This window comes from Camelus bactrianus, chromosome 14, assembly GCF_048773025.1.
Source record: "Camelus bactrianus isolate YW-2024 breed Bactrian camel chromosome 14, ASM4877302v1, whole genome shotgun sequence".
NCBI lineage: Eukaryota > Metazoa > Chordata > Mammalia > Artiodactyla > Camelidae > Camelus > Camelus bactrianus.
In genome coordinates this window covers 13,161,138-13,187,819 of record NC_133552.1, presented here as the reverse complement: position 1 = coordinate 13,187,819, position 26,682 = coordinate 13,161,138, and the positions used below count along the sequence as shown (strand labels likewise).

The 26,682-nt window shown below is 38.7% G+C and overlaps 1 protein-coding gene across 2 annotated transcripts; it reads left to right on the top strand.

The window, feature by feature from the left end:
- The first annotated feature begins 1,985 nt into the window (after positions 1-1,985).
- VPS36 (vacuolar protein sorting 36 homolog) lies at positions 1,986-25,511 on the top strand. Of its 2 annotated transcripts, XM_074378104.1 has the most exons (14): positions 1,987-2,172; positions 7,520-7,588; positions 8,984-9,054; positions 12,460-12,571; positions 13,561-13,650; positions 14,382-14,468; positions 16,575-16,607; positions 16,729-16,806; positions 17,433-17,567; positions 18,929-18,994; positions 20,421-20,485; positions 21,007-21,091; positions 22,039-22,115; positions 22,206-25,511. In XM_074378104.1, exons 1-14 carry the CDS (start codon positions 2,077-2,079, stop codon positions 22,297-22,299), a joined length of 1,158 nt encoding a protein of 385 aa, XP_074234205.1. In that variant the 5' UTR covers positions 1,987-2,076; the 3' UTR covers positions 22,300-25,511. The 2 variants fall into 2 exon arrangements, with proteins under 2 accessions (XP_074234206.1, XP_074234205.1); XM_074378105.1 differs by lacking the exon at positions 17,433-17,567 and having other exon boundaries at positions 1,986-2,172.
- The last annotated feature ends 1,171 nt before the right edge of the window (positions 25,512-26,682 follow it).

Genomic DNA, 26,682 nt, shown 5'->3' with positions numbered 1-26,682 from the left:
CAAAGACTTCTTCCATCACTCCTCTGGGCCCATTCTTGCCAGGGCCACCCATATGTCCACGTGGTAAAGGCAGTGGTCAGTCCTTAGTCCCCACTGTGCCTGACCCATCAGCGGAATTGTCACAGCCTCCCTTTCCTTCCCCCTGGACCCTCTTCTAGCTCAGCTTCCAGACTCTACACTCTGCTGCTTGTCTTCCTACCTCACTAGCAGCTCCTTCCCCGTCTCCTTTTCTGTGCCCTTCCCTCCCCTGAACTGTGTTAAGTTGGTCTAAATGAATATTCCTATGCTTTTGAGTGGAGGCTGCCCAAGTTCATACCGTATTAGCCACGCTTCAGGATGGTGATTTTCTTTTCTTCTTTTTTAAATTGAAGTATAGTTGATTTACAATATTGTGTTTGTTTCAAGTGTACAACAAAGTGATTCAGTTATATATATATATGTATATATATTCTTTTTTCATATAATTTTCCGTTATGGTTTATTACAGAATATTGAATATAGTTCCCTGTGCTATGCAGTAGGACCTTGTTATTTATCTGTTTTATATAGAGTCGTTTGTATCTGCTAATCCCAAACTCCTAATTTACCCCTCCCTGGCTTTCCCCTTTGGTAACTATCAATTTGTTTTCTATAACTGTGAGTTTGTTTCTGTTTTGTAAATAAGTTCATTTGTATCATTTTTTTTTTAGATTCCACATATAAGTGATACCATATGAGATTTGGCTTTCTCTGTCTGACCTACTTCCCTTAACATGATAATCTCTATGTTGCTGCTGATGGCATTATTTCATTCTCTCTTATGGTTGAGTAATATCCCATATTATATTTATATATATAGTAGATAAATAATATACATTATGATATATAATTAACAATAACAAATATAATTATAATAAACTTAAATATTACTTATATCACATAAATAATATAATTAATATTCAACATATATACAACATATAATATTCCATATTATATGATATTCAATATACATATGTATTATGTATATAAACCACATCTTTTATCCAGACAATGATTTTCTTTTGATTAAAAGGTATTCAGAAATAGCCTCATCAGAAATGAAAAAAAGAAACAAGAACAAACCGTCAAGTGGCAAAAAAAATAACAAAAATGATAATGCTAATGCAGCCAGGATGACTTGGCCTGGGAAAAGACCAATTTGTTGGTGGCACTACATCCTGGCTAAGTAAGTCCCCAACATGTAGAGGCTCTCTAAAATGTGTTCAAAACTCTTTAAAGCAGTAATTCTATTTTGGGAAGTCACTTTAAGAAAATAATGCTAGAGGGAAAAATACATACCAGTTGTAGAAGTACAAATATAGTTGCTCCATTTATAATGCAAAATATATAAATAAATGAAAGGGGCAGTGACAGAGGCCCAGGAAGTGGGAGCGACGGCCAGGGACCGGTTTGTGGGGACCAACCCACAGGCAAATTATGAAAGATCTGTATATTGAAACATTGTCTAGAGTACATTCATGAGGTTTGTGCTAATATTGAAAGTGTTTAAATGAAAATGCGCTTAAGGGGAAAAGAAGGGAGCAAAATAGTGCTTACATACTGACTGCAGCCATAATATGTGTGTGTGTGTGTGTGTGTGTGTGTGTGTACTATTCAGGCTATAAATATTCATTCGGAAAAATGTTATTATTTACAGCCTTTAGTGAACATGGCAGCATGCAGGGCATTGATAAGAAAACGGCACAAATATGCAGGAATAATGCACAATAAGGAGGTCCAAGCTGCGGTCTGGGCTCCCTCAAAGTCGCTTGTCTCCCTGCGCTCTGGGTTTGTGCCCGAATCCGACAAAGGATGGGGTGGACATCTCGGCCCGGTCATTGGCGGACCGACCGCCAGGGGGCGCGCCAAGGACGTCTCGACGTCCCCGGGCGCCCCCGGGGCGTCGCGCGCTTCCCAGGGCGCCCTGGCCGCACGGCTCCTTCCCTGCCGGCCTCTGCCCCGCCCGCCGCCAGGGGGCGCCGCAGGCTGCCCGGCGCTCGGCTCGCCGCCCCGGAGCGCTAGCGCGGGCGAGCGGCGGAGGCCGGCCGGGCGGCGGCCATGGACCGCTTCGTGTGGACCAGCGGCCTCCTGGAAATCAACGAGACCCTGGTGATCCAGCAGCGCGGGGTGCGCATCTACGACGGCGAGGAGAAGGTAGGGCGGCGGCCCGGCCCCTCTCCCGGCCCCGGCCCCGGCCTCGGCGCTCGGCGCCGCCCCCGCCCGTCCGCGCCCGCCCAGCGCTCGGCTCCGGCCCTGACTTTGGAACGGCTCCCGGCGGGCGCGGTCGGCCGCGGCCCCTCTCCAGCCCGGGGGAGATTCCTCGGGGCGGCACAGCGGGCGCGGGCCGAGCACGGCGCCGTCAGGGAGCCCTGATTCATCGCCCGGATCGCGGCCGGTTCCGCCTTTGTCAGGAGGCCGCCCTCCCTGAGCTCCCTCCGGGCGTGGCTTCAGGCCGTGGGACCCAGGAGCCCGGGGGACTCTGGGCCGTCCGGGCCGGGGCGGGAGGGGTGGCTCCGGGGGCTTTCTGAAAGCAGGTGTCAGCGTCTGCTCGGGACGCCTTGGCTGAAGGCTCTTTGGGGTTTTGTGTGTGTGTGGTGGAATGGCATTAGAAAGGAGTTTTGATTGTTCTGTAGAGTGATGTAGGCCCTGCCTTGTGATCCACGAATAAACCTTAGATGTGTTTGCAAGTTGACAGGAGAATACTAGCTGTATGTAAACATTCACTGGAAACTCCCATCAAACTGCATACATACTGTCATCCTGTTCTGGATGAAATGTATAAGGAATTGGAAAAATTGAAAAAAAAAAAAAACCCCACATTTACTCACCAGCGTTTTTAGTTTCCAGAAGTTTCACTTGCTACCTCTCCTTTGCAGTTTCTTTAGAGAAACTTCCTCCTGTACTTTCGCATACATTCCCGGACGCAGAGCTTTTCCTGGTCTGTGCTTACAGAAGCTTGAGGCCTCCTTCCTTGTAGAAGGTAGTGGAGGGCAGGGGTTACACAGACCCAGGGCTCTGCCTCACCGAGGGCATTTCCTCCTGTTTCTATTATTGAGTCAAAGTCTTTTTCTTAAGTAATTTGCTTGGAAATTACTGTCTTGGTACTTTTATTAATTTGATCTCAAATTGGGTTTGCATCTTTTGGTTGGAGGGAGACGCTAAATGTTTTCGTTTTGTAAACTGAAGTTACACGTTGGAACTGTTGTAAATGGGAAGCGTAGTCAACCGCCCCTCCCTCAGGGCGTTGGCGCTTGCCCCACCCTCAGGACTGAATCCTGACAGTGACAGTATCCAGAGACTCCTCCAGAGCCACTCCCTGCTGGCAGTCATGATTTTGCAGAGCCCCACACTTTGCCTGTTTTATGGAATTTTAATATACAAATTAGGAACAGCTTTGCTGCCACATAGCTCTGGTATCTTTAAAACAACAAAAAATCAAAACCATTAGTCCCCGTATATGACCATGTTGAAGTAGCAAATTCTAGTTTTTCCCGTACATTTTTGGCTTCTTGTTTTAGCAGACAAGTAGGTAGAGGTATCAGGGGATTCAAAAGTCATGGGACAAACTTAGTTGAGACCCTTTGGTCTAGTCAAGAATTCTTAACTATTCTGAGAGCTGATGGTGGTGAGGGAGGAGGGGTAGGTGTCTTAAAATTGAAGCAGAGCTCCCTGCTCACCCCTGCATTCCCCGGGCCGGATCTGCTCAGCCACGTGCTGAGCTGTCCCTAGTGTGACTGAGGGCCAGACTGGGTTCTGGGGGAAAGTCTTGTGTCCTGGCTTCCTCCCTCCGCTGGAAGGTGTCCAGCCGCTGAGCCCTGAAGACTGGGCAGCCTCCAGGTCTGAGCAAGTTCCCTCTCAGACACTCACTGGCTCCCTGGGTCTCCGCGCTGTGGTCCAGACTGCTCAGCCTTCATGGCTTTGCATCCAACACGTTCCCCAGGCCTGCGTGCACGGGGCTGCCTGAGAGGCCAGTGAGCGCGCCTTACTCATCCTGTATCTTCTGGCTTATTGTGGGTGTGAAATACATTTAAAAAAAAAAAAAAGCACCTGGAATAACCAGAGTACCTACTACATGTCAGGAGCTTTACATAATTTAATCCTTTCCCTGGGCAGATGAGGTGAGTATTTCACCAAATGAGAGAAGAGAACTCTCAAACATAGGGTGACTCGCCCAAGATCCAGAATGCCTTATCAGGAGAGCCAGGAGTTAAATCTCTATTGATCAAACTCCCAAAGCCTGTCCTTTGTTCACTGTGCTGGAGGGCTTCAAAAATGCAGCAGTCCTGTGCCAGACTCTTTATGTAACGTGATATGTATGTTCCCCATATGTTATGTAATAGCGCATCCTCCAAAGGTGAGGACACTGAGACCCCCAGGAGGTGGTTGAGAAAACTGTGACCTGTCTCAGGTCACACGATTAGTAGAACGAGCTAGACGATGCCCTTCACACCGCCCAAGTGCCTCTTGCTTGTTTATACAGGTGCAGTTTTCATGAGCCCCTCATGACCTGATAATGTGTTGTTTTCATAAGCAGTGTAGCTAGGTCATTTGTTTCAATTCGCAGAAGCTCCTGTAGCCTCAGCTAATTTAAAAACTAATGTAAGAAGGTTTGTAGTGTGTAATGTAGCAAGTTGGCAGCTTATATGAGAAGATTTAGAAAATGTTTTTTTCTTTCAGCTGGCGATGTCACTTTTCGGAATTTACCCTTGGGAAATAATCAGAGATGCAGGAAGATGTAATGAATGAGGATGTTCATCTCAGCAGTATTATATATGTCATTTATTTTTATGTAGTACAGGAGAAAGTTGAAAGCAATCTGAACGTCCATCACAGGAATCGGTTAATTAAATATGATATGCCCTAATCGGCATGAGGAATTAATGATAGGCTGCTAAGTGGAAAAAGCAAGTTATAAAACTATAAATATCATGGCCTCATTTTACACACATTCTGGCTGGTCTGATTATAAAAATTTCATTTTTTTTAAACTTTAAAAAATATTGTCCAGATTTTCAACAGTGTATTATTTTTGTGGGGGAGGGCATAATTAGGTTTATTTATTTAATGACTTTTTAATGGTGGTATTAGGGATTGAACCCAGGACCCTGCGTGTGCTGGGCACTGGCTCTACCACTGAGCTACACCCTCCCCCCTCCAACAATGTATTACTTTTATAACAAAAATGTTAGGTCAAAACCAAACAAAGCAGTAAGAGCTTATTCAGCGAATGCCTACATTATTTTAACTACTAACTTTTAAGTAGTTGAAATTATTCTGGCTCTGAGTGGTAGAAGGAAACCAGCCTAAACTTGCCTGTCAGATTTAGCTCATAATCCCTTGGAATCCCTGAAGGGAACTATTACACAATGTCTTCACCGAGAGCAGCTACGTTTAACATGTGCACATTGTTAACTGACATAGTAATGGAATGTCCTCTGGCTTCAGCCGTCAATTCACATCCTTACGTGACTTCAGTCAGATAACGTAGTTTCTTAATCGGAACCATTAAGCTGTAATGTAGTATCACGTACACTCAAATTGAGAAAATATTTGCTTCTGGAAAAGTGAAATCTTTTAGGCAAAAAAGAGATTTTTAAAATAGCTTAAACTCAGTTTTTTGGTTTTGCATACACAACATTAACCAAAACTTTTGAAGGCAGACTGAATTAAGTGCCAGGAGTGTGTCTGCTCCGCTGATGCGGAGGAACACGTGGCGCTCCGAAGTCTTTCCTCTGAGGCTGAAGTGCTTGGTGGGATAATCTCTCACAGAGGGTATTTAAACTAGATGGTTCTGCAGGTCTCTTACCCCTAAAGCTTGTGAACCATATTATTGAAGACTTGCTAATATTAAGCTATTAGTCATACAGGCATACCTTACTCTTAGAATATCATTTTTTAAAACTCATGTTAAAAAGTGTGTTGGTTATATATTATACAAGGACTTCTTTGACAAAAAATTTCTTCATTTGTTTGATTTAACAAAAAATAATTTATATACGTTTTGGAGTTACATGAAGTTATATATGCCTGTAACAAACCTCTTCATCTTTTCTCATTAGACAAATAATAAAGTTGTTAAATATGGGTAAACAAAAAGAAAAAACTTGAAATAATCAGTAATCCTACTACATATAAATAATTACTTTTGGCATATAGTGTGTGTAATCAGGCTATGTATACTATTTTTAAATCTACTTTTTTCTATGTTACTATCATGAATATAGTATAATAATATATTAAGTCTTATTATCAGTGAGGTTGGGCATCAATTAATGTGTCTGAGTCATTTGTAGTGCCTTTTCTGTGATCTTTCTGTTAACAGTCTTTGCTCGTTTTTCTAATGGGTAACAGGCTATTTTCTTATTGATTTGTAAGATTACTTTATATATTAAGGAAATTAACCCTTTGTCTCTGATGTGAATTACAGTTATTTTTCCCAGTCTGCCATCTTTGCCATTGGTGGTTTTTGCCATGAAGTATTTGTGTGCATGTGTGTGTGTGGAGTTGAATTTTTAAATCTTTTCCTCTAATGCTAGTGGGTTTACTGCTTTTCTTAGAAAGACTTTATCCACTCTGATGTGATTAAAAAATCTCTTGTGATTTTTTTTCTAGTGCATTTATAACTTTTTAATTCAAATATTTGATTCATCTAGAATTCATTCCAGTGCAGTGTATTAGATATAAATCCTACCTTTTTTCCTTTTTTTTTCTTTCTTTTTTTCCTACTGGGCAACCTATGTGTCCCCGTGTCATTGATGAATCTCTATCCACACTTCTTTTGCATGTGTTTGTGTCTTTTTCTGGATTTTCTTATTATATAAAAATCATTTAAAAATATGCAAGTCATACACAAATTCAATCTCATGGTAAAAAATTCCATCAATAGTGAGGTGTATAGTTTTAAAAAAGGGCCCTTCGCTTTTCTTCCTCCCATTCCCTCACACTTTTTCTGAGATAATTATTGTTAGGTCACTGAGTATTCCATTTAGACCTTTTCCTACTACTCATGTGTGTATGTATGTATAGACACACATATATATCTGTATATATCTCACGTGCAGTTTGGGGGTATGGAGATTCTCTATATATCTGTCTGTCGATCTGATTACGTTACATGCAACTTGCTGTCTGTCAGCTGCTTTCTTCCCCACTGACTCTACGTCAGAGTTCCGTGCTAGTCCACGCAGCTCTCCCTCATTGTGAGGGTTTAGCCTCTGCATGGATTCCATAATATGGTTGTATATCACATTTGATTTAACCACTTTCCTGTTGTTACATATCTAAGTAATTTGCAGTTTTTTTCCCCTAATTTTAGCAAGAAAACAAGGCTGTATATATAGCTTATGAAGTGTGAGGCATTGCTTCTCTTCAGCTCATGATAACCCTAGCACTAAAATGTTTGTTTATGTGATTGACTTACTGTTGTGCAATTCATGGGGAAGAAAATCTGGACCACATTGAGTGATATGTTATTAATATTTTGTGATGATTGTTTTTCTAGATAAAATTTGATGCCGGGACCCTCCTTCTTAGTACCCACCGACTGATTTGGAGAGATCAGAAAAATCATGTAAGATACAGTTTTTTTGCATTTGTTCTAGATTTTAAGTCACTGAATTTTTTCCCCTTATTTCTTTCTTTCTGGTAAAACTATAAACAGACACAGTAAATTTTCATTTTCAGATGTCAGAAGATTGTGTCTTATATGGTCTCTCTGAAAGGGGGTCTGGTCCCTCATTCAGCCCCAGAAAAGTCTGTAGTTCGTGTATAGAGAGTCATGATGACTCCTGGTTTTTAAACACTAATCAGATTCTACCCTACACCAGAGTGTCCCTATCAGCAAGGGGGGCCCTTAAACGTATACATCCTTAAAACCACCCGTCATCCCTGAGAGTTGCTGAGAGTCAGGAGGAGCGGTCTGCTGTGAAGTGCATGCTTTTACCTAAATATTCAGAACCGTCGCTAAGTCACTCAGCAGGAGGAGAACCACTCCATCTTTTCATTTCTAGGAAGAGAGGGCAGGTGATGTGTATAGATAGACCTGATATCTTTATTCCAGAGAGCTTTAACTTACAAGTGTGTGTGTGTGTATAAATTTCAGTGTTGTCAGTAAAGTAAGCAATCTCTTCTACGTTATTTTCATAAATGCTATCCCTCCATGAAATATTAATTCCATAGATAAACTATATACTGTACTGAGGCTCTCTGAAAGGTCACTAACCATCACAAAATTTGACTCTTTTTGCCCCCCCAAAACCAGTTTTTGTCCCCTTGGTGGTGATATTACCCTTGTGGATAGTGCATGCCTTAGAACTGCTAATGTTATCTAATTATTTTAAAAGAAACATACATTCAAGAAAGCAAGCTTTTTTAGAGGGGTAGGTGTCTTTAAACCATATGTTTATAAATTAATCTTAGTATAATTTTTGATTATCATATAAAGGTGCTAATTTAGAAATCCTTAGACCTATTAAATGCCAATCATTTGTAATAATTTTAATAATCAAATATACTAATAAAAGGATGCCACATTAGTATTTTCTGTTAAAAAGTAATTGTGGGTGGGTGAGTGAAGTATAGAAAATTATAAGGAAGAAAAATAGGCCTTATAACACACCCCTTGAAGTTGTTTTGATTTACCTGTTCTACTTTGTTTTCCATATAAGAATATATTATATGTAAAAACTTTTCATATAAATACTGCTTTTTGAAAGATGTACCTCCTGGAAAAACAAAGGTAGTTACAGCTGTTTAAACGTCTTGTGTTCTTCCATGCAGTAAAACGCCACCACGGTATTTTTTCATTCAGTGTTTCCTTAAGTTTATGTAAGAAATAAAGTAACATTATTATTTTTTATTGTCTTAATTATTAAGTACCTTAAAGGAATGTGGCACCCTCTTAAATCTATAAAACAAGGATTCGGACGAGTCTTACAGCTCATGTTTTCTCTTGATCTGCTCCCAGGAATGCTGCATGGCCATTCCGCTTTCCCAAATCGTGTTCATTGAAGAACAGGCAGCTGGAATTGGGAAAAGGTAAGGTCTGTATATGACAGTGTTTAGTCACAAAAACGTGTCCAGTCAAGCTGTCATCGTTAACCTGGTTGATTTACTGCTGTCAGTCATTGCCATGACTGCGTGTGTGGGAGTGAGTCTAATGGTTGTGTTGGGGCTTTGTAAATAACAGTGGTTGTTCAGAGGTTCCCTAAGGAGCACTGTCCTGGGGGTGGAGAGAAGCAGGTGAGGGAGATTAAGGGGCACAAAAATAATTCCAGTTACAAAATAAATGTCACCGGTATGCAAGGTACAGTGTCAGGGATATGATCAGTAACAGTGTGATGTCTTTGTGTGGTGACAGAACTAGTCTTATGGTGGTGATCATTTTGAAATGTATAGAAATAGCAAATCACTATGTTGTGTAACAGGAACTAACACGTGTTGTAAGTCAATGATACTTCAAAAACAAAGACTCAAACGCATACAAAGAGATCAGACTTGTGGTTCCCAGAGGCGAGGTGTGGGGCGGGGGAATTGGGAGAAGGCAGTCAAAAAGTACAAACTTCCACTTGTAAGATAAATAAGTACTAGGCATGTAATGTACAACATGATAAATATAATTAACACAGCTCTCTGTTATACAAGAAAGTTGTTAAGAGAATAAATCTTGAGTTCTCATCACAAGGAAAAAATTATTTTTCTGCTTTAATTTTGTATCTATATGAGACAATAGATGTTGACTAAACCTATTGTAGTAATCATTTCATGACGTATCTAAGTCAGATCATTATACTTCTACACCTTAAACTTATATAGTGTTGTATATCAATTATGTCCCAATTATACTGGGGGGGAATAAATATATTTTTAAAAAGAGGTGTTGTCCTACCTTAAACTCATTGATAAATGGAAGTCATTTTTAAAGCATGAATCAAGTGCTGAGGTTGCTGTAATAGCCTCAGGTCATAATAAATAAATGTGGGCCAACTGTCACTGTATATATTTCCACAGACATTTGCTTTCACAAGTCTGTGTATCTATAATTCAGTACTTAAAATCAGAAATGACCCACCTGAGAAAAATACCTGACTTTGCTCCTATTTCTAGCTGTTCGTTAAGTTTCTCCACTTTGACTTTTTAGATATCAGTGTTGAATAGGGTATCACAAGGGTTATTGTCCAAACTGGGACATTTATAAGAGTAATAGGGGACAATGTTTATAATTAGACCAGGGCAGGCATAAAACAGGACCACAGGAGATGTGGTCACCCTGGTTTAAAGCCACAGCTTAAAAGGTTTCTAAAAAAAAAAACAGGTTTCTGTTTATTTAAGTAGGTTACACATTTTGGCTTTATATTTTATGTGCATGTAATTATGAACAAAGCTGATAAGGAATTTTTTTCCAGATGGGCCCATCTTTAGCTTTAGTGTAGTTTATACTTCAATAGAAGTTAAACAAATGTTGAACTTCAGTGGAAGTGCAGTGCCTCCCAATTATAATGTTGTAGCTAGTATAAAATATTGCTTATTTGACATAAAAGAAACAAACCAACATTTTGAAAAGGTTAAAAAGACACAGATTTTTCGAGTAGGCTATTTCTCTAGTTTATATTTTCCCCCTTCTCATGTTTCTCCATCTTATTAAGTTCTTTTTTTTAAATTGAAGTGTAATTGATATGCATTATATTAGTTTCAGGTGTACAACACAATGACTTGATATGTGTATATGTTGCTTATTTTATTCTACAAACTTTAAGGATGTTCCAGATCATTTGAATTTTCTCTGCTGTGTTTCAAGGAAATCTAAATTCTGTAACAAAAATATTTAAATATTTACCTTCACATTATCGTCTTATTTTTAAACATCTCCGGTTAGGAGGAATTCAATAATATGCCAAGTTAACTTTTCTCAAATATTCCTTTTAGCTCCCAGCTCTTCCCCACAATTACCACATCTCATTGATTCAAAGATGTGTGTGTATTTGCATTTTTTAACATCTCTGAACCTATCTCTTTAAATTCCTGGATTTTAAACTTGGTGAAATATGCTAATTGAATGAGCCAAGAAAAGAATATATGGAAAAAATAGCATGGATTGTTTTTGATGACTTTGGGATTTTTCAACTTCATTTCGTATAATCTCTTAGCTTTTCATTGGGTTTCCTTTGACCAATTCTGAGAGTAGGGCTCAGGTTTTTGAGTTTTAAAGACTGTAGGTTGTATGGTGCATTCGCTCAGTCACCTGGTCCTAACTGTCATAGTTCTGTTGCTCTACCTGACAGTTAATTTCAAACAGTCCTGTGATTCTGCTCACACAGTTTTATTTGCTCACCTCACTTAAAGATGTTCATCACGAAGGAACAGAGGAAGAGTCCGTACAAGTCTGGCCCAAGTTCACTAACCAAAGCATTTGTTCCATCAAGGAGGCCCCGCACATGGTGTTTCAATCTTAGAGTGATATTTACGCCACTCTATGGGCCCAGACAAAGTAATATTGAGTAATAGATGTATTTGTAATGTGGTCATAGAGAAAAAGCTCTGAGGTAGGTATGCAAGATACTTTTGAGTTTTTTGGTTTCACTAATATTTATAGAAGATTGTTTATTGAGCTGGGTGGGAAAAAAGACTTAACAGAACTGAACAAATATGGTGGTGTTTTTAATACCATAGAGGGCAACAGTAGAAATAAAGATTATGGTTGTTTGTGTTCCTAGAGGAACAGCATTTTGAGAATTGTTTTTGCTCTTAGATATCTCTTTAGATCCTGTTGTTGATTGAGTGACATTTTCAAAAAGTGACACTGTAGAATGTTAGTTTTGGATGGAGTTTTAATAAAATGTCAGCTGGCCAGTTTTCCACAGATAAGTTTTCACATTTTGTTTTCAAATGAGTAAGGTGGTATGCTTTGGCAGAACTTAATAGGCCCCCCCTGGAAACCTTTGGGGATGACTCTGTAGATGGAAAACCCTAATCATAAACTAATATCATAAACCACCCCAAATTTTGCAAATTTGTAGAGAATTTATTTCCCCAAATCACATTTTTATTTAATCTATAGAGCGGGTAACTTGAATTTTTTTGGTTCACATATTATAAATTTTAAGTAGAGATATTTTTGAAAGGTTCATTAATACTGAATTGATATGACAGGGAGGGTATAGCTTGATGGCGGAGCATGTGCTCAGCATGCATGAGGTCCTAGGTTCAATCCTCAGTACTTCCATTAAATTAATAGATAAATAAACCTAATTACCCCCCCCACACACACACACAATTTAAAAAATATACTGAGTTGATACAGACTTTAAAAGGATTCCTTTTAGGATGTTCTTTGTTTCCATATGAATTTTAAAAGTGATCTGAAATATATTAAAAGTTGAGAAAATTGAATTAGTGATTTTTTTAATAAGGCGATTAAATACATTACATTCGTTCTATTTTAAGTGCCAAAATAGTGGTCCATCTTCACCCAGCTGCTAACAAAGAACCTGGTCCATTCCAGAGTAGTAAGAACTCCTACATCAAGCTCTCCTTCAAAGAACATGGTCAGATTGAGGTGAGTTTCCGTATGAATACGACTGGACTAGAAATGTGTGCTTGCATATATTTTTGTTGTTGTTAATAGGATGGGAGGCAGTGCTGTTCAACATACCAGGTTTCACCATATTTTTACAAAAAAAATGTTTATATCTTAAGCCTTATCAGCGGAGGATATGAAGTTTAGGTTTCAGTGGGAACAGGAAGCAGGGGCTGGATGTGGGCTAAGTTATGATATTGGGCTACTAATAAAGTTTTCAGTGGTACAGTCTGCCTCAGTATCTGAAAGTTCCCCAGCCTTAAATCAGACAGACTGTCTGTATTAACTCCATACAAATCTATTTGCTTACATTCTTATTCCACAGTGTAATAGTCTAGATGTTCTGATTAATAAGCTGCTGTGTAAGTATTTTTTAGACATTTGCAAGTGTATGTTTATCTCTCCATCGAGGTCATAAATGATTTATGTTCTTTTTTCTATAGCATCTCACCCAGTGTTCCTTGCACAGTAGGCACTAAGCAAATTTAAGTGTCTAGCTAAAGTCCTTCTCTCTGTAGTTGAAAAATATAGTTGATTTTTTATGAGTGTAGGCTTGTTTTGACCCTAGTATCTGGCCTCACATTTTAACTAGACAAATTATTCTTTACTTCCTTCATGGATAATAGTTGTGTATTTTTCTTGGCACTGTGACTGTTTCACTATAGATTAAAAACAATCCACGTACGCAGGATTGTTTAAAATAAGTCTGTTTCATTGTCACTCATCGTTTTGTTGAGAATAGTGCACTTTATATAGAAGGTCAGGTCCTTCTTCTTTTTCTCTTTTTCTCCTTTGTGCTTTCTGAAGTTGATCCAAGAAAAGAACTTCCTCTGATTTCCTTTGATGTCTCTGAGAATTCTAGGCTTGTTGCAAATGACCAAACAGACCTTTCAACTAAAGAAATATTAAGTAATGACCTGTGCGAGGATGCTACAGAATCATTTAAAGTGTCTGCATGTGCCTAACAGTTTTACAGGCGATTATCAGAGGAAATGACACAGAGAAGATGGGAGAATATGCCAGTTTCCCAGTCATTACAAACAAAAAGAGGACCCCAGGTATTTTTTTAAACTGTTTCCTAATCCAGTATTTTCAGCTCTGTATTTGCATCTTCATTAAGGGGAAAGAGTTCTGTGATCATAGCACTTGCCAGAAACAAAATAATGATATTCTAATTTAAAACATTTATTTTCACAGAACCTAATTTAGTGCTCTGTAGGCAGTAGACACTTAGTAAAAATTAATGACGACTTACCAGGATAATTTGGGGGCAACAGAAGTTAGATTCTACTTCCTGATTCTGTTCTTCATAATTAGTGTGGCATCTGAGAGAACAGTCAGTACCGCTGGGTGACGTTTTCCAGGCCAGTCTAATTAACCGCCAACTATGGACAGACACTCAGATGTGTAAAAGTAGCTTGTATAATAACCGTCAAGTACCCAAATTTTAACAATAATTTTTTGCACATTTGAGACCCTGTTAAATATCTGATCTATGCATAAAGCTTGCCAAAGAACAAAAATGAATAGGAAATTTAATTTTTAGCTACAATGCGGAGTAAAATGTACCATCTATTGTTATGTTCCGTTTTCCTTTATAATGATTTGAAGATCATTATGTATGCAAGAGGCCCACAAATGTTTTGGAAGGAAACTAGATATAATTGTGTGCTGTTTTCCTTGGGTTCTTTGTGGGTTCTCTCCCACCACTGAAAACACAATGTGGTGGGCTACAAAGGATTGTGTCCTTCCTGTGTTGTGCTTTTTATTCTCCACTTTTGTTTTTCAGCCAGGAAGAATAAGGGCTGTAGGAATTGTAGGTATTGAAAGGAAACTGGAAGAAAAAAGAAAAGAAACCGACAAAAACATTTCTGAGGTAACTTCTGCATGAGTTCCGGTCAGCTGTCTTTTTCAGCCATTTTGTTCATTCTTTTGGATGCAGCTGTGACTGTCTCCAGTCCGTGTACTGGAATGTATTTAGTTTGCCTGAAGCCACACAGTCTCTTACTCCATTTACCAGGTCTGTTTCAGGTTAGCATAGTTTAGCCAAAAGGTGTTTTAAAAACCTTCTCCAAAAAGGAACAAAAGCACAAATTTGTTTTCTGTGGTGTTAGAAAACATCACGGATTGTCGTGTGTAGATTTTCAAGTCTAGGTGGAGTTGATGGAGGGTACTCGTAATGAACTCAGAGGTGTTGGCCCGTCTGCTTTCCAGCAGCTCGTGTGGGCTCTGCGGGGTCTCTTACTCTCAGGTCTGCCAGCTGCCCTGTGCGTCCCTTTTCCTCCTGCCTGGATGCTGGTATCACGCAGGTCTTGTGGCTCATGGTGGTTTGTCCCCACTTGCTTGTGTCTTGGGGGTTTTGTGGGTATCTTGTCACTGAGTTTTGTAGTATATGCTGCCTGTGGGTTTTTGGTATGGCGATCCGGTTGTCCCGTTTTTGTGTTGGGATTTGGAGAGATTCAAAAACAATGTTGCTAATTCCAAATTTTAGAATAATAATAGGAATAGAAGTGAGGAAGTTTATGGCTTAAAATTACTTAAAATATTTTATAGGTAATTCTTCTGAGACACTAAAATTTTTTTTTTATGGAATATAAGCAATAAGGGCTAATTTATGTATTCTGTGTGGACTCACTTATTTTTAACATATTTTTCTATGAAAACAGTAAATAAAGTGATTTACTGTATAAAATTTTTAAAGTGTTGTCTTACTAGTTTTCTTTACACGAGAGTAAAAGAAATCTACTCATAGTTTGTATATGCAAAGTGAAAATCTAAGTGTGTAAAGTGTTTGTGTTTTAGTTTTGAAAACTAGGTTGGTGTGTGATTTGCCCTGCATTTAAATGTTGAAATTGCCTTGATTTCAAGCTGGTGCCCAGAGTTTCCCACAAAAGGTTTCCTGCATCTGCTGGCTGCTACTGATAAGAATCCAGTGTTTAAGCCTTTTGTTTATCTGAGGAAATTCCTGTTAGGTGTGTGCACATTCGTTCCCCTTTGTTTTTGGTAGTAGCCCAGCGAGTCGGCCATAAGAATTGTACACAACACTCTATTCTTTTAGCAAAACCCTTTTGCAGATGGGGGATGCTTTCCTGCGTGTGGTTCAGATGGGCACCAGCCAGTCAGAACCTGTTGAGCACCGTTCTGTGTGGATTGAAAGAGTTTTCAGTTAATGTTAAGTTGCTTAATTGGTTTGAAAGCATAACATCTGTGGACATCGCTTAGACAGATAATACTCTGTGCTGGAAGTATATTTTTGGTAATTTGAAATAAATGAGTTATAAATGTGTCTGATGAAGTTTGAAGAGGACTTTGAAGTGGATATTCATTGTAGAAAACAGTTGATGGGTTTTATCTAGCTACGTTTTGGTGGTACTTGAATGTTTTCCATCTGTGATGTTGACTCTGGACAATGCTACTAGTAGAAACTGTTTGATATTCAGAGGCTGAGGTTTACGGCTTCAGTTAAATCACACCTGCTGTTAAACCCAGAGTCATTGGGTCCAAAGAAACCATGTTGCTGTTTCAGTCCGGAAGGCTTTACAACGCCTCTGATTTTTGACCTACTACCTGGAAATGGTTTTGGGAAAAAAACAGTGAGAAATTTTCTTTTCTTTTATTAAAGTATAGTTGGTTTACATGTTGTATTAGTAGTGACAAATTTTCTTACTTGTGTCAAAGAACAGTGAATGATATTTTCTGAACTATTACTCTTGTCACCTTTTGTTTAATCAATAACTGTTTTCTCTTTGAAAATTTGAAAAGTTATTTTTTGTGGTTTTGGAAAATTTATGGTTTCCTAACTAAACTGAATTCTTAAAATAAGGCAGATTTATTACTTGTATGAGTATTCATATAAGTAAATTGATGTTTGTAAGAAAATTTCATAAATTTTTATCAAAGGGAAGAAAATAGAGTGCTTTATTACTTTAAAACATCTTAATTCTTGAGACAGATTGCAACAAAAACTCATTTCTCATTTCAGGCCTTTGAAGACCTCAGCAAACTAATGGTGAAGGTACGCATCATTTACATCTATTAAATTGATACCAATTATGATATAGTTCTGAAAATATATTTTGTTAGCAGATGCTTCGGGGACATTATTTCTTTTCGATCTTTTACTGTTCTCTTGACAGGCTAAGGAAATGGTGGAGTTATCAAAATCAATTGCTAATAAGATTAAAGACAAGCAAGGTGATATCACAGAAGATGAGGTAAATGGATTGCTTTTTTAAGGCATTAGAAACTAGATTACACAAATAATCCAATGACATTTTGGTGATTTGTTGGTTTCCTTTCTTAATGTAGTGTTTGATTTCTTTTAGCACTTGAGGATATATGAACATGCTAAAGGAAAAATCAGCCTTAAAAACTTCGTTAGTTCTAGTAGGATTAAAGGATATTTTAATACCCTTTCTTGGAGTGTAGAAAACAGAGGTATTGAAATGCATAAGGAGTGGCATTTTAGACATACCCATAAGTTTGATATCTGTTTCTTTGTCTACAATCTGGTCACAGCCATTTTCCTTTTTACGTTTCAGTTGTATCACTTGGTTGCATTAAACAGAGAATAGTTGTTACCTAAGTCTCCTCTGCCACCAAACTTGTAGGGTAAACGGAGTATGAGATTAAGACAGGAGAAGGAAGAATAAAATAATTGCATTTTGATAGGGAACTACTAGAAGTCTACTCGTATGTAGTTCACAGCCCAGACTCAGCAGAAGAAATGGGTAGATAGAGAGATGATGGAGTAGGACTGAATGTATGATGAAGGATTTCAGATGCTGGACGGAGTCCAGTTCTGCAGAGTCTTCTTGTGCATTGTCTTCTCTCGTTGTAGACCATCAGGTTTAAATCCTATTTGCTGAGCATGGGCATAGCTAACCCGGTTACCAGGGAAACCTACGGCTCGGGCACACAGTACCACATGCAGCTGGCCAAACAGCTGGCCGGAATATTGCAGGCGCCGTTAGAGGTAACAACAAAACCTAGATGGCCTCTTTAAATTATGTTAAATTATTTCCATGTTATCAGAAAGCTTAACAAGAGCATAACTCCTTCCGTGATGTCACTGTTCAACCAGTATGGTATTTTTCCTTTCAGTAATATTAAACTAATTCAGTGTACCTATTAATGAATTCTTTATCAATAATCTTCTAAATTGTTTTTAATTTCCATTTCAGATATCTCAGTCTGTTTGATAGGAGCTTTTTCTTATCTCCTATTTTCAAAAGGAAATGTATGATCTGAATATATTTAGACACATTTTCATATATCTAGTCTTAATATAGTGGACTAGTAATAATTTCATAATACAGATTCATCTCCTAGTCTGACATAATTCAGGCAGTCAAAACTTTATTAAGCCCCCATATGAAGAAATATTTCAAATATATGATGAAACAGAAGAGGGTAATGAGCTCCTTTGTGCCCATCATCCAGCTTCATCTGTAAACCAGCTGCCTCGCAAAATTATTTTAAAGCAAATTCCAAACATCACATTGCTAAATGTAAATATTTCAATATGTAATTATAATGATAAAGATGCCTTTACATGAAATTATAATCCCATTTCACACCTAAAAAGTTAAAAATAATTTTTCAATATTATCAAATATCTAGTTAGTGTTTACATTTCCTCTTAGGTTGATTTTTTCAAACCAGGATACATTGAAATTGTTTGATTTCTCTTTCAAGTTTGTTTTTTAATTCTATATGTTTTTCCCTTCTCCCATCTCTTTTGTCTGCTATACAGTTTATTTAGTGGAGAAACTAGTAGTTTATCTTAGTGTCTCAGAGTCTGGATTTTGCTAAGTTGTAAGTTAATGTGCTTCCCTGTAACCTGGTAGTTATAGCTAGAAGTTTGTTTTTTTCTGACAACAGTATTTCATAGACGGTGTTGTGCATTTCCATCAGGAGGTGCCTAATACCTGATTGTCTTTTTGTGTGTATGATGTTAGCAGCTACTGACAATCATTATCTGGATCTGTTACTTCATTAGGGGCTGCAAAATGGTGATATTCTTATTTAATTCTATAATTACTTCATTTATTAGCTGGAATAACTTAAACTATTTAAATACACTTTTTGAAACATGGTGTACAACCCCTCTTTTCATTTAAGTAAATGTTAAACAGTAATAATGACATTAAAGTCCAAATATGGAATTTGAAGTGCCTCATGGTATCTGACTAGGTTCCCCTTGTGTGTAAATATAATTTTCAAAAGCTCCATAAGAGATTGTATGATTTCTGATTTCACTCTGATTTTGATTTCTGTCAAGAAGTGCTAACCTGTACTAACCATAATACTTCTTTTTATTTCATATTTTAACAGGAACGAGGGGGAATAATGTCACTCACGGAAGTGTACTGTTTAGTAAACCGAGCTCGAGGAATGGAAGTAAGAATATTTAGAGATTCTTTTAGCTAAATATAGACTTTCTTGATATAAAGCAAACTCCTCTACATTGAATACAATTTGAGGAAGGGCTGTGGATATTAAAACTATTTTGAGAAGCAGCATGGTGCAGTGAAAGGAATACTAGGAGGTAGATTCTGTTCCTGATTTTGCTGAGTGACCTGGAGTACCTTCCTTAACCTCTCTGGGACTCAGGTTTCTTACCTTTAAAGTAAGGATTTAGATGGAGTGATATCTCAGAGCTCTCATATCCTGTGTTTGTATTGTGATGAACAAGGTTGTGCACGATGCCCTGTCTGTGACAGTTAGCTCTTTTGAATGAGCCGGGTTGGATACAAACTGCCTGTAGATAATATGGAGCGAAAGCTGCCCCGCTCCTGTGGCTCTGAATCAGCAGTGGCTATATGTCAGCTCTCGCTGCCCCTTCACGTCCAGATGCCCTTGGCCTCCAAGGGTCTGTCTGTGCACTCGTTGTGCCCCTGAAGCCAAACAGTTTTGTAGTGTCAGCAGTCACCTCAACGCGAACAACTCACACACGTCTCTGCAGCACTCACCTGGGTCCCACGAGTTAAGCCTCTGCTCTGTGTTTTTATTTGAGCAGTCATCTTAACTGCCACCAGCGACTACTTACTGTCCACCAGGCACTCTGCACATGTTACCTTATTTATCCTCCCAACAATTCAGTAAGGTAGCTTCTCATTCTGTCCCCATCTAGGGGATGACTAGGGGGTGAAGAAATTGAGGCTTAGAAAGATTAAATAATTTGACGATGGCCACACCTGGCTTGACAGGGCTTCGGATCCAGGCTGGGCTGGCTCTGGAGCCACTGTATGTGACTCACACCTGTGCCTGTCACCACCGCACTGGGGTGATTCTTCAAGGCCACATGGTTGGGGAGGGTAGCCACTAGCTAGCTACATGTGACCACTGTGAACTTGAAATGTAGTTAATCCAAATTGAGATGTGCTGTAAGTGCAAATTACACACTGGATTTAGAAGACTTAGTACAGAATAAAGTGTTAACTATCTCATTAATAACTTTTATATCAATTATATGTTGAATTTTTGGATCCACTGGGTTAAATAAAAATATGAATTAAAATTTCACTTGTTTCTTTTTACTTTTTTCACCTTTTTAAAATTTAAATATAGTTGATTTTCAGTATTGTGTCTCTTTATTTTTTAATGTGTGTATAAGACCATTAAAATTACATATATGACTTGAATTATTATATTTCTGTTTTAATAGAGATGTCTCTGGTTCTTTGTTAAGCCTTTTTACCTTGTAGTGATTAAGCCACTTAAAATCCTTGATACATGATCATTTTTAAATGTTTTAGTGGTCACTATAATTATATAGCAATACTCTATTAATTTGCAGTGTAAACTGGGTTTTTTTCCCCACTAGTTGCTCTCACCAGAAGATTTGGTGAATGCATGCAAGATGCTGGCAGCACTGAAGTTACCTCTCAGGTAAAAGAGCTTCTGCAGGAAGTTCGCCAGTTGTAGCCACAGTTCTGCACTGAGTGGGCAGGAAGGCCCTGCCAGGCCTGCTGTCCCATGTGGTGAGCCAGCATCTTGTCCCTCCTGCTGTTATATTAATGTGGGCAGAAGTCACTTCGCCTGAAGAACGTTGGTTCCTCCCCTGAGGTCACAATGACCAGTCCCTATGCTCTTACACACGTCTCCTGGTCTCTGGAGAAGCAGAATTACATCATTCAGCTGTGGACTGTGTTTTCCTTATTCTCGGGTTAAAAAATTGTACCAGGCATATCTCATTTAGCATGTGAATTGTAGCTCAGAATTTTATTTACTGTTTGTTTATTCACGAGCTTTTTAGTTATGCCATGGTTACCCGTGGTTGTTATATTTTGAAGGTAGTTTTGTGTTAGTATTGCCCCTCATACCTGGGCATAAATGAAAGTGAAAAATACTTGCACCTTCTCAGGGGCTGGAGATCCCAGATGTTCACAGCTTTTGTCTGCGATTTTTAGGCTCCGAGTGTTTGACAGTGGCGTCATGGTCATTGAACTGCAGTCCCACAAGGAGGAGGAAATGGTGGCCTCAGCCTTGGAGACGGTACGGGAACCCGGCTTCCTCCCGTCCTGAGATCTTGCCACGCGAAGACCCCGGTGCTTAGCAACTTGAGAAACAGGATTTCCTTTTGAATTTAACTTTACTGAAAAGTAACATTCACAGACCCAGTTGAAAACGCTTTGTCATTAACAATGAATAACTATTAATCACACTTGTGCTTTGAAAGCGTTTTGAAACTTGCCGACGCCCGTAATACCTTGTAAGGAGAGTAGGAATTAGTGAGGAGCTTGCTCTCTTTTCATTTGAAACTCAGTCTTGAGAACAAGTTCTTAACTTTGTAAATCAGAATGTTACCCATGGTTGAACTTTTTTTCCCCACTGATACATACAGAAGCTGCATTATAAAACACCATTCATTGTTTTGTGAAATAATTGCTTCAAAAAATACGGAAAGCAACTCTAGTTTAGGTGGATTTTACTGGCCAAACTGCTGATAATACTTATTAGGATATCTGAAATATCGCCTCAGAGCCTCTGCGGTGAGCCTGTATAATTTGAATAACTCACATTTATTATACATTTTATTTTAAACCAGATGAAAGCACCATGGCTATGGATATTTCTACCACATATTTTAAAACTATTCATATGTATAAGGGTCCTTCACTGGTGCATGTACTATGCACTCAATTAGAATTTGTTTTATGTTCCTTGTCAAGTACAGGATAGTTCTTTTCAGGCTTCAGTACAGTGCCTTTGTTACATTACATAGTGCTTCAAGATGTTTTAGCCTCTACTGTATTTGTTCTGGGTCCTTTAACTTTTGTAGAATTAAGCATTAGTGAAAAAGATTTAGTTCTAAAGTGAGCAGTCTTTGAATTTTAGTAGAAAGTTGTCAGTTATTTCCTGAGTATACTGGTAGGTACTCTTCCCAGGCTATTGCCTAGGTGGCCTAACTTAATCACGTTTTCCTGCTGTGTGTTTGTTAGGTTTCAGAAAAGGGATCCCTAACATCGGAAGAGTTTGCTAAGCTCGTGGGAATGTCTGTCCTCCTGGCTAAAGAAAGGTGAGCAAGGCCTTCGCTCTTCACTTCAACTAGTGTTTGTGTTTCTGAGTGGATGGATGGATGACGGTGGTTTTCCCCCTTGATTCCTAGGTTGCTTCTTGCAGAGAAGATGGGCCATCTTTGCCGAGATGATTCAGTGGAAGGCTTGCGGTTTTACCCAAATTTATTTATGACACAGAGCTAAGAATTTTGTATTTGAAATACTTTTTGTCCATATCCTTGCATCATGTAGAGGTTGAATGACATTGATCTAGGAGTAAACCCTGAGAAACTGAGAATTTACTGGCATTTCCCAGAATGATATAAAACCCATTTAATTTCTCCCTAAATACTATGATCCAGGAAGCTTCTTTAGGATAAATATAGGAAAATATAGAAAAATGAATGCCAATATGAATTTGAAATCATGTTACAGCTGTATAGCAACCCTCAGGGTTTAACTTGATCTTCAGATCTGACCAATTTTTAAAGAAGAGAATTCAGTTCACTGGGGAAGTGCATATTTGGACAGGTTAGATCATTATTTTGGTGTGACTAAAATTCACTATATTATAAATGAAGTTTTTTTTTTCTGTGTTTAATGGGCCCATTTGGGGTGTGTTCTTTTTTTTTTTTTTTTTTTTTTTTTTTTTTTGGTGAAACAATTTACACCTACAGTGTAGTTCAAGAACCTGACAACACTGGAACAAAACATCAAACTGTAGAATGTTATTTGAGACTCTTCCTAAGGGCTTTTAGAAGCAGCCATAAACATGTCTTCAACAGACCAAATAAAACACCTTAAAAAAGGAGAGAATTTTATTTGATTTATGTATATATAATCTGACTAGTTTCTTTCTTCCTTTTTTTTTTTTTAGTGATGATTTCATGGCTGGCATTTAAGGAATGCAACTATGTCATTTTGTTTTAAAAATGCTGTAGATTTTGAAACTGAATTAACGAGCTGTATAGACATGCCCAGAGGTACGGTTACACACGTGGGAAGCAGACGGCTCAGGATTTCCCTAGGATTGTTGTGAGGGTTCAGGAGCCTGGAGGACCCTTAACCAGCTTTACAGGAACCCTGGTGCTCTTTTACCTCAAAGCCAAGGATGGGAAAGTAGAAGGTGGAAACATAATAGTCTCTTTTCCTTCCCTTTAAGAGGGAGTTTCAACGCTGAACTTTTTAAAATATTTGTATCATATTCTAGCAATATTTTTTTCCTTTACCCCACACATTATAAGCTGTGTGGAGAAACTTTCTCACTATAAGGTATTACTGAGATAACAGAAACTGGCTAATAGGAATTTTGATTGCTTGAGTTTTAAAGTGACTACCTGACTTTGTTCGTTCCTGCTACATAGCATACGGCATGTTGGCATTACCTCAAACTCAGGGATCCCACAGGGACAGAAGGAGAGCCCCCTGCTAAGGCTGAGGTGGCAGTGCAAGGCAGTGATAGTTTTTGGCCGAGTCTCTAGAAGGGATGGTATCTGTGCTGAGACCAGGAGGACGGGATACCCAGGCTCAGATTCTGGGATCCCTGAGACTTTCTCACTGAAGAGGTGGAGAGCCACTGTCAGAGGCCACTGCAAATGCCCTCTGGGGAAGTTCCAGGGATCCTCAGCTGCAGACCCAGGGAATCCATCCAAGTGCAGCCAGAGTCGATCCCTGATCCCTGTTGCTGCTTCGCATCCTCCAGTGTCGTGGGAATGTTATGGCCGAGGCATCCTGCCTTAGGCTTCATTTTCTAAACCTGTCACTTCATTCCCCCATCGCTCAGCCTCAGGTTTGTTTTGGGGGAAATTCAGTGTCTGGCTGCCCATGTCTTTCGGGCCATTGTGTACGGTTGTTTGTATGTCACTCCTCTCTCTGGGATGCACTCACTCTCACGCTGCTCTGGCAAACTTGTACATGTACACACACACCCACACCCACACACACACGATATCACATACACACGATATCTCATCTGGCTAAGGTTTTCAAAAATTAGGAAGGTAATCTGTTTCACCAGTTGGAATGAGTTGCAACTAAGATTGAGCTACTGGATCTGGCTCTGATGGTTTGGATTCCTTATGGCAAACTCCCGGAGTTCAGCATGTTTATTTACACTAGTGTGACAGCACATTAACAAAGATGGGCCGTCTGAATTGTATAAAGTGAACTAAAGAAGAAGAAACATGGACATGGATATATTTTGCAAATATCACATTAATTTAAAAACAAGTATGATTGATTTTTATTGCTTTAAAGTGGGCATTCTTCACTGTTTCCAGACCTCTGTATGTATATTTTTATCCATTTTGTTTTGTTTTTGCCAAATAAGATGTCACTTTGGTCCTTTGTTGGTAGAGGTTATGTTTAAATACAACCAATCAGGCCCTAAGTGCAAAAAAGTTCCGTCTTGGTGCTTATCACTGTTACAATTATTATTTTTGCTTTTCTGACTTTGCTCTTAGGAGCATAAATGTTTGTAGCTTTATGATAATGAAAGATTTCTAGTCATACTGTCAAAAATTTTTTTACATTGTATATGCAAAGAATGTTTTCAGAGTTAAATGATTGGTGTTAATGTATATAGAGTAGAATTATTGCAAAATTTAAAAATGATTTTTCTCAACTTGGTGTTCTTTTTACTCTTTGAAAAAATACATGAAAATGATAAACCTTTAGTCAGAATAAGCCAGTATGTTAAGATTTTTTTCTTTTAGACTTTGTAGTCAAGAGTTGATTATAAATATTTATGACCTCAAGCTCTTACTATTTTAGTTGTTTTAAAAGAATGGGAAATGGCTCACAAACTTTTTTTTTAAATTCTTGATGTGAAGTCCACTGTTGACCATGTGTATTTATGTGAATGTACTATCTCTGGTTCCCTGTTACCAGACTAAACTGAGCAGACATGGACTTAACCACATTAAAATGGTTCTCCCTTGCCCAGCAATCTCAGAGTTTCCATTTTGGTACAGTCCAGTCACAGTTTACAAGGTGGTTAGGTTTTAAAGGCTGTGCCTAAGGATGGACTCGAGCATGCTCAAAATGATCCTTGAAAATCTCTTAAATTGCCAATAAAGTTCTCTATATAATCTTACAGTTAGAATGTCTGTAGAGTGATACATGGGTATGAATATTTTATGAATGCATAAGTAAAATATATAATTAAAAATTACGTATCAACAGTAGACTTACAGCACCAATTATACTATTTAAATGTGGTGGGGGTTTTTTTGGCTGATTGATATGGTTGAATTTATGTAAATTTATTGCTAATCCCATCCCTTATGATAGATCTTGAGTATAATTTTCTCAAGGACAGAGGTTTTTATCTGCTTTGTTCATGGACGTGTCCTCAGAGCCTAGAATGAGGCCTGGCACACAGTGAGCATTCAATAAATACCTACTGAATGAATGAACTCCGATGTGTATGCCTGTTTATAAATTGGCTTCTCTTTACCTTACTTTATCTCCCATTCAATTCAATAAAAAGAAACAGTTTTTGAATACCTGTTGACTTTGTGTGAGGAACTGTGGGCCCCTAGGGGAATACAGAAGTGAGTAAAGTGCAGAGGGTGCTGAGGGGATAGCTCAAGTGGTAGGGCGCGTGCTTAGCGTGCACGAGGTCCTGGGTTCAATCCCCAGCACCTCCTCTAAAAATAGATAGATAAATAAATAAAATTACCCCTCCCAAAAGAAGTAAGATACAGCCCCTGCCTTTAAGGGGATGGCTTCTTGGAAGACAGAAGAAGGAACCTTCATGAAGGTCTGAGGAGGAAGAGGGAGAGCTGGAACACTAGGTTCACAAGAACCAAGAGATCATCAGGTGGAAGGCGTTGGGCCAGGGAACAATGTGAGGTCTGCCCCTTCCTATTCCTGGGGCACATCTTCCTTGTCTGTCCAAACTTCTTTTTTTTTTTGGTGGGGAGAGGTAATCAGGTTTATTTATTTATTTATTCTTACAGGAGATACTGGGGATCGATCCCAGAAACTCGTGCATGCTAAGCATGCACTCTACCACTTGAGCTATACCCTCCCCACTTTGTCCAGACTTTCTTTTTTTATTTCTTCCCATTCACCTACTACCACCACCCCCAATAATCAAAACCATACTTTGCTCCATCCCACCTGCTCCTGAAAAATTTGTTTCTAGGACACAACTCTATTTCTAAACTCCATTAAGATTTATTGTCTCTCCCATATACTTGACTGTCTTGTCCTCTAATTGTTATCCTGATGTCAGAAGAAAACAGAGAAATTGGGTTCCTTTAAGTTCAAGGACTGTCACTTAACACTTCTTTTGAATTCCCACTGGCCTAAGTCAGTGATTGTACATGGTAAACTCCTAGTTTAAGTATTAACTACTTTGAGTGGTTTTTGAATTTTGTGTCGAGTTGACTCTGAAACCTAAATCTGTGTCCTTTACCCTCTTCTCCAGAGGTTTCTTACCCAGACTTGTCAGGGCTCATCCTGCTTGAGATACACCACCTTATTCAAATCCTGTGACATGGGCCATATCCATGACGTGCGAAGTACTCCAGAAAAGTCAGGTTACCACACATGTAAAATTTTGCTATCACAGTGTGAAAA

Excerpts from the sequence above, each read along its gene's own strand:
- VPS36 (XM_074378104.1), top strand. The coding sequence starts at position 2,077 with ATGGACCGCTTCGTGTGGACCAGCGGCCTCCTGGAAATCAACGAGACC. Across the intron at positions 18,995-20,420 it reads ACCGAGCTCGAGGAATGGAA|TTGCTCTCACCAGAAGATTT; the intron begins GTAAGAATATTT and ends TTTCCCCACTAG. Across the intron at positions 20,486-21,006 it reads GCACTGAAGTTACCTCTCAG|GCTCCGAGTGTTTGACAGTG; the intron begins GTAAAAGAGCTT and ends TGCGATTTTTAG.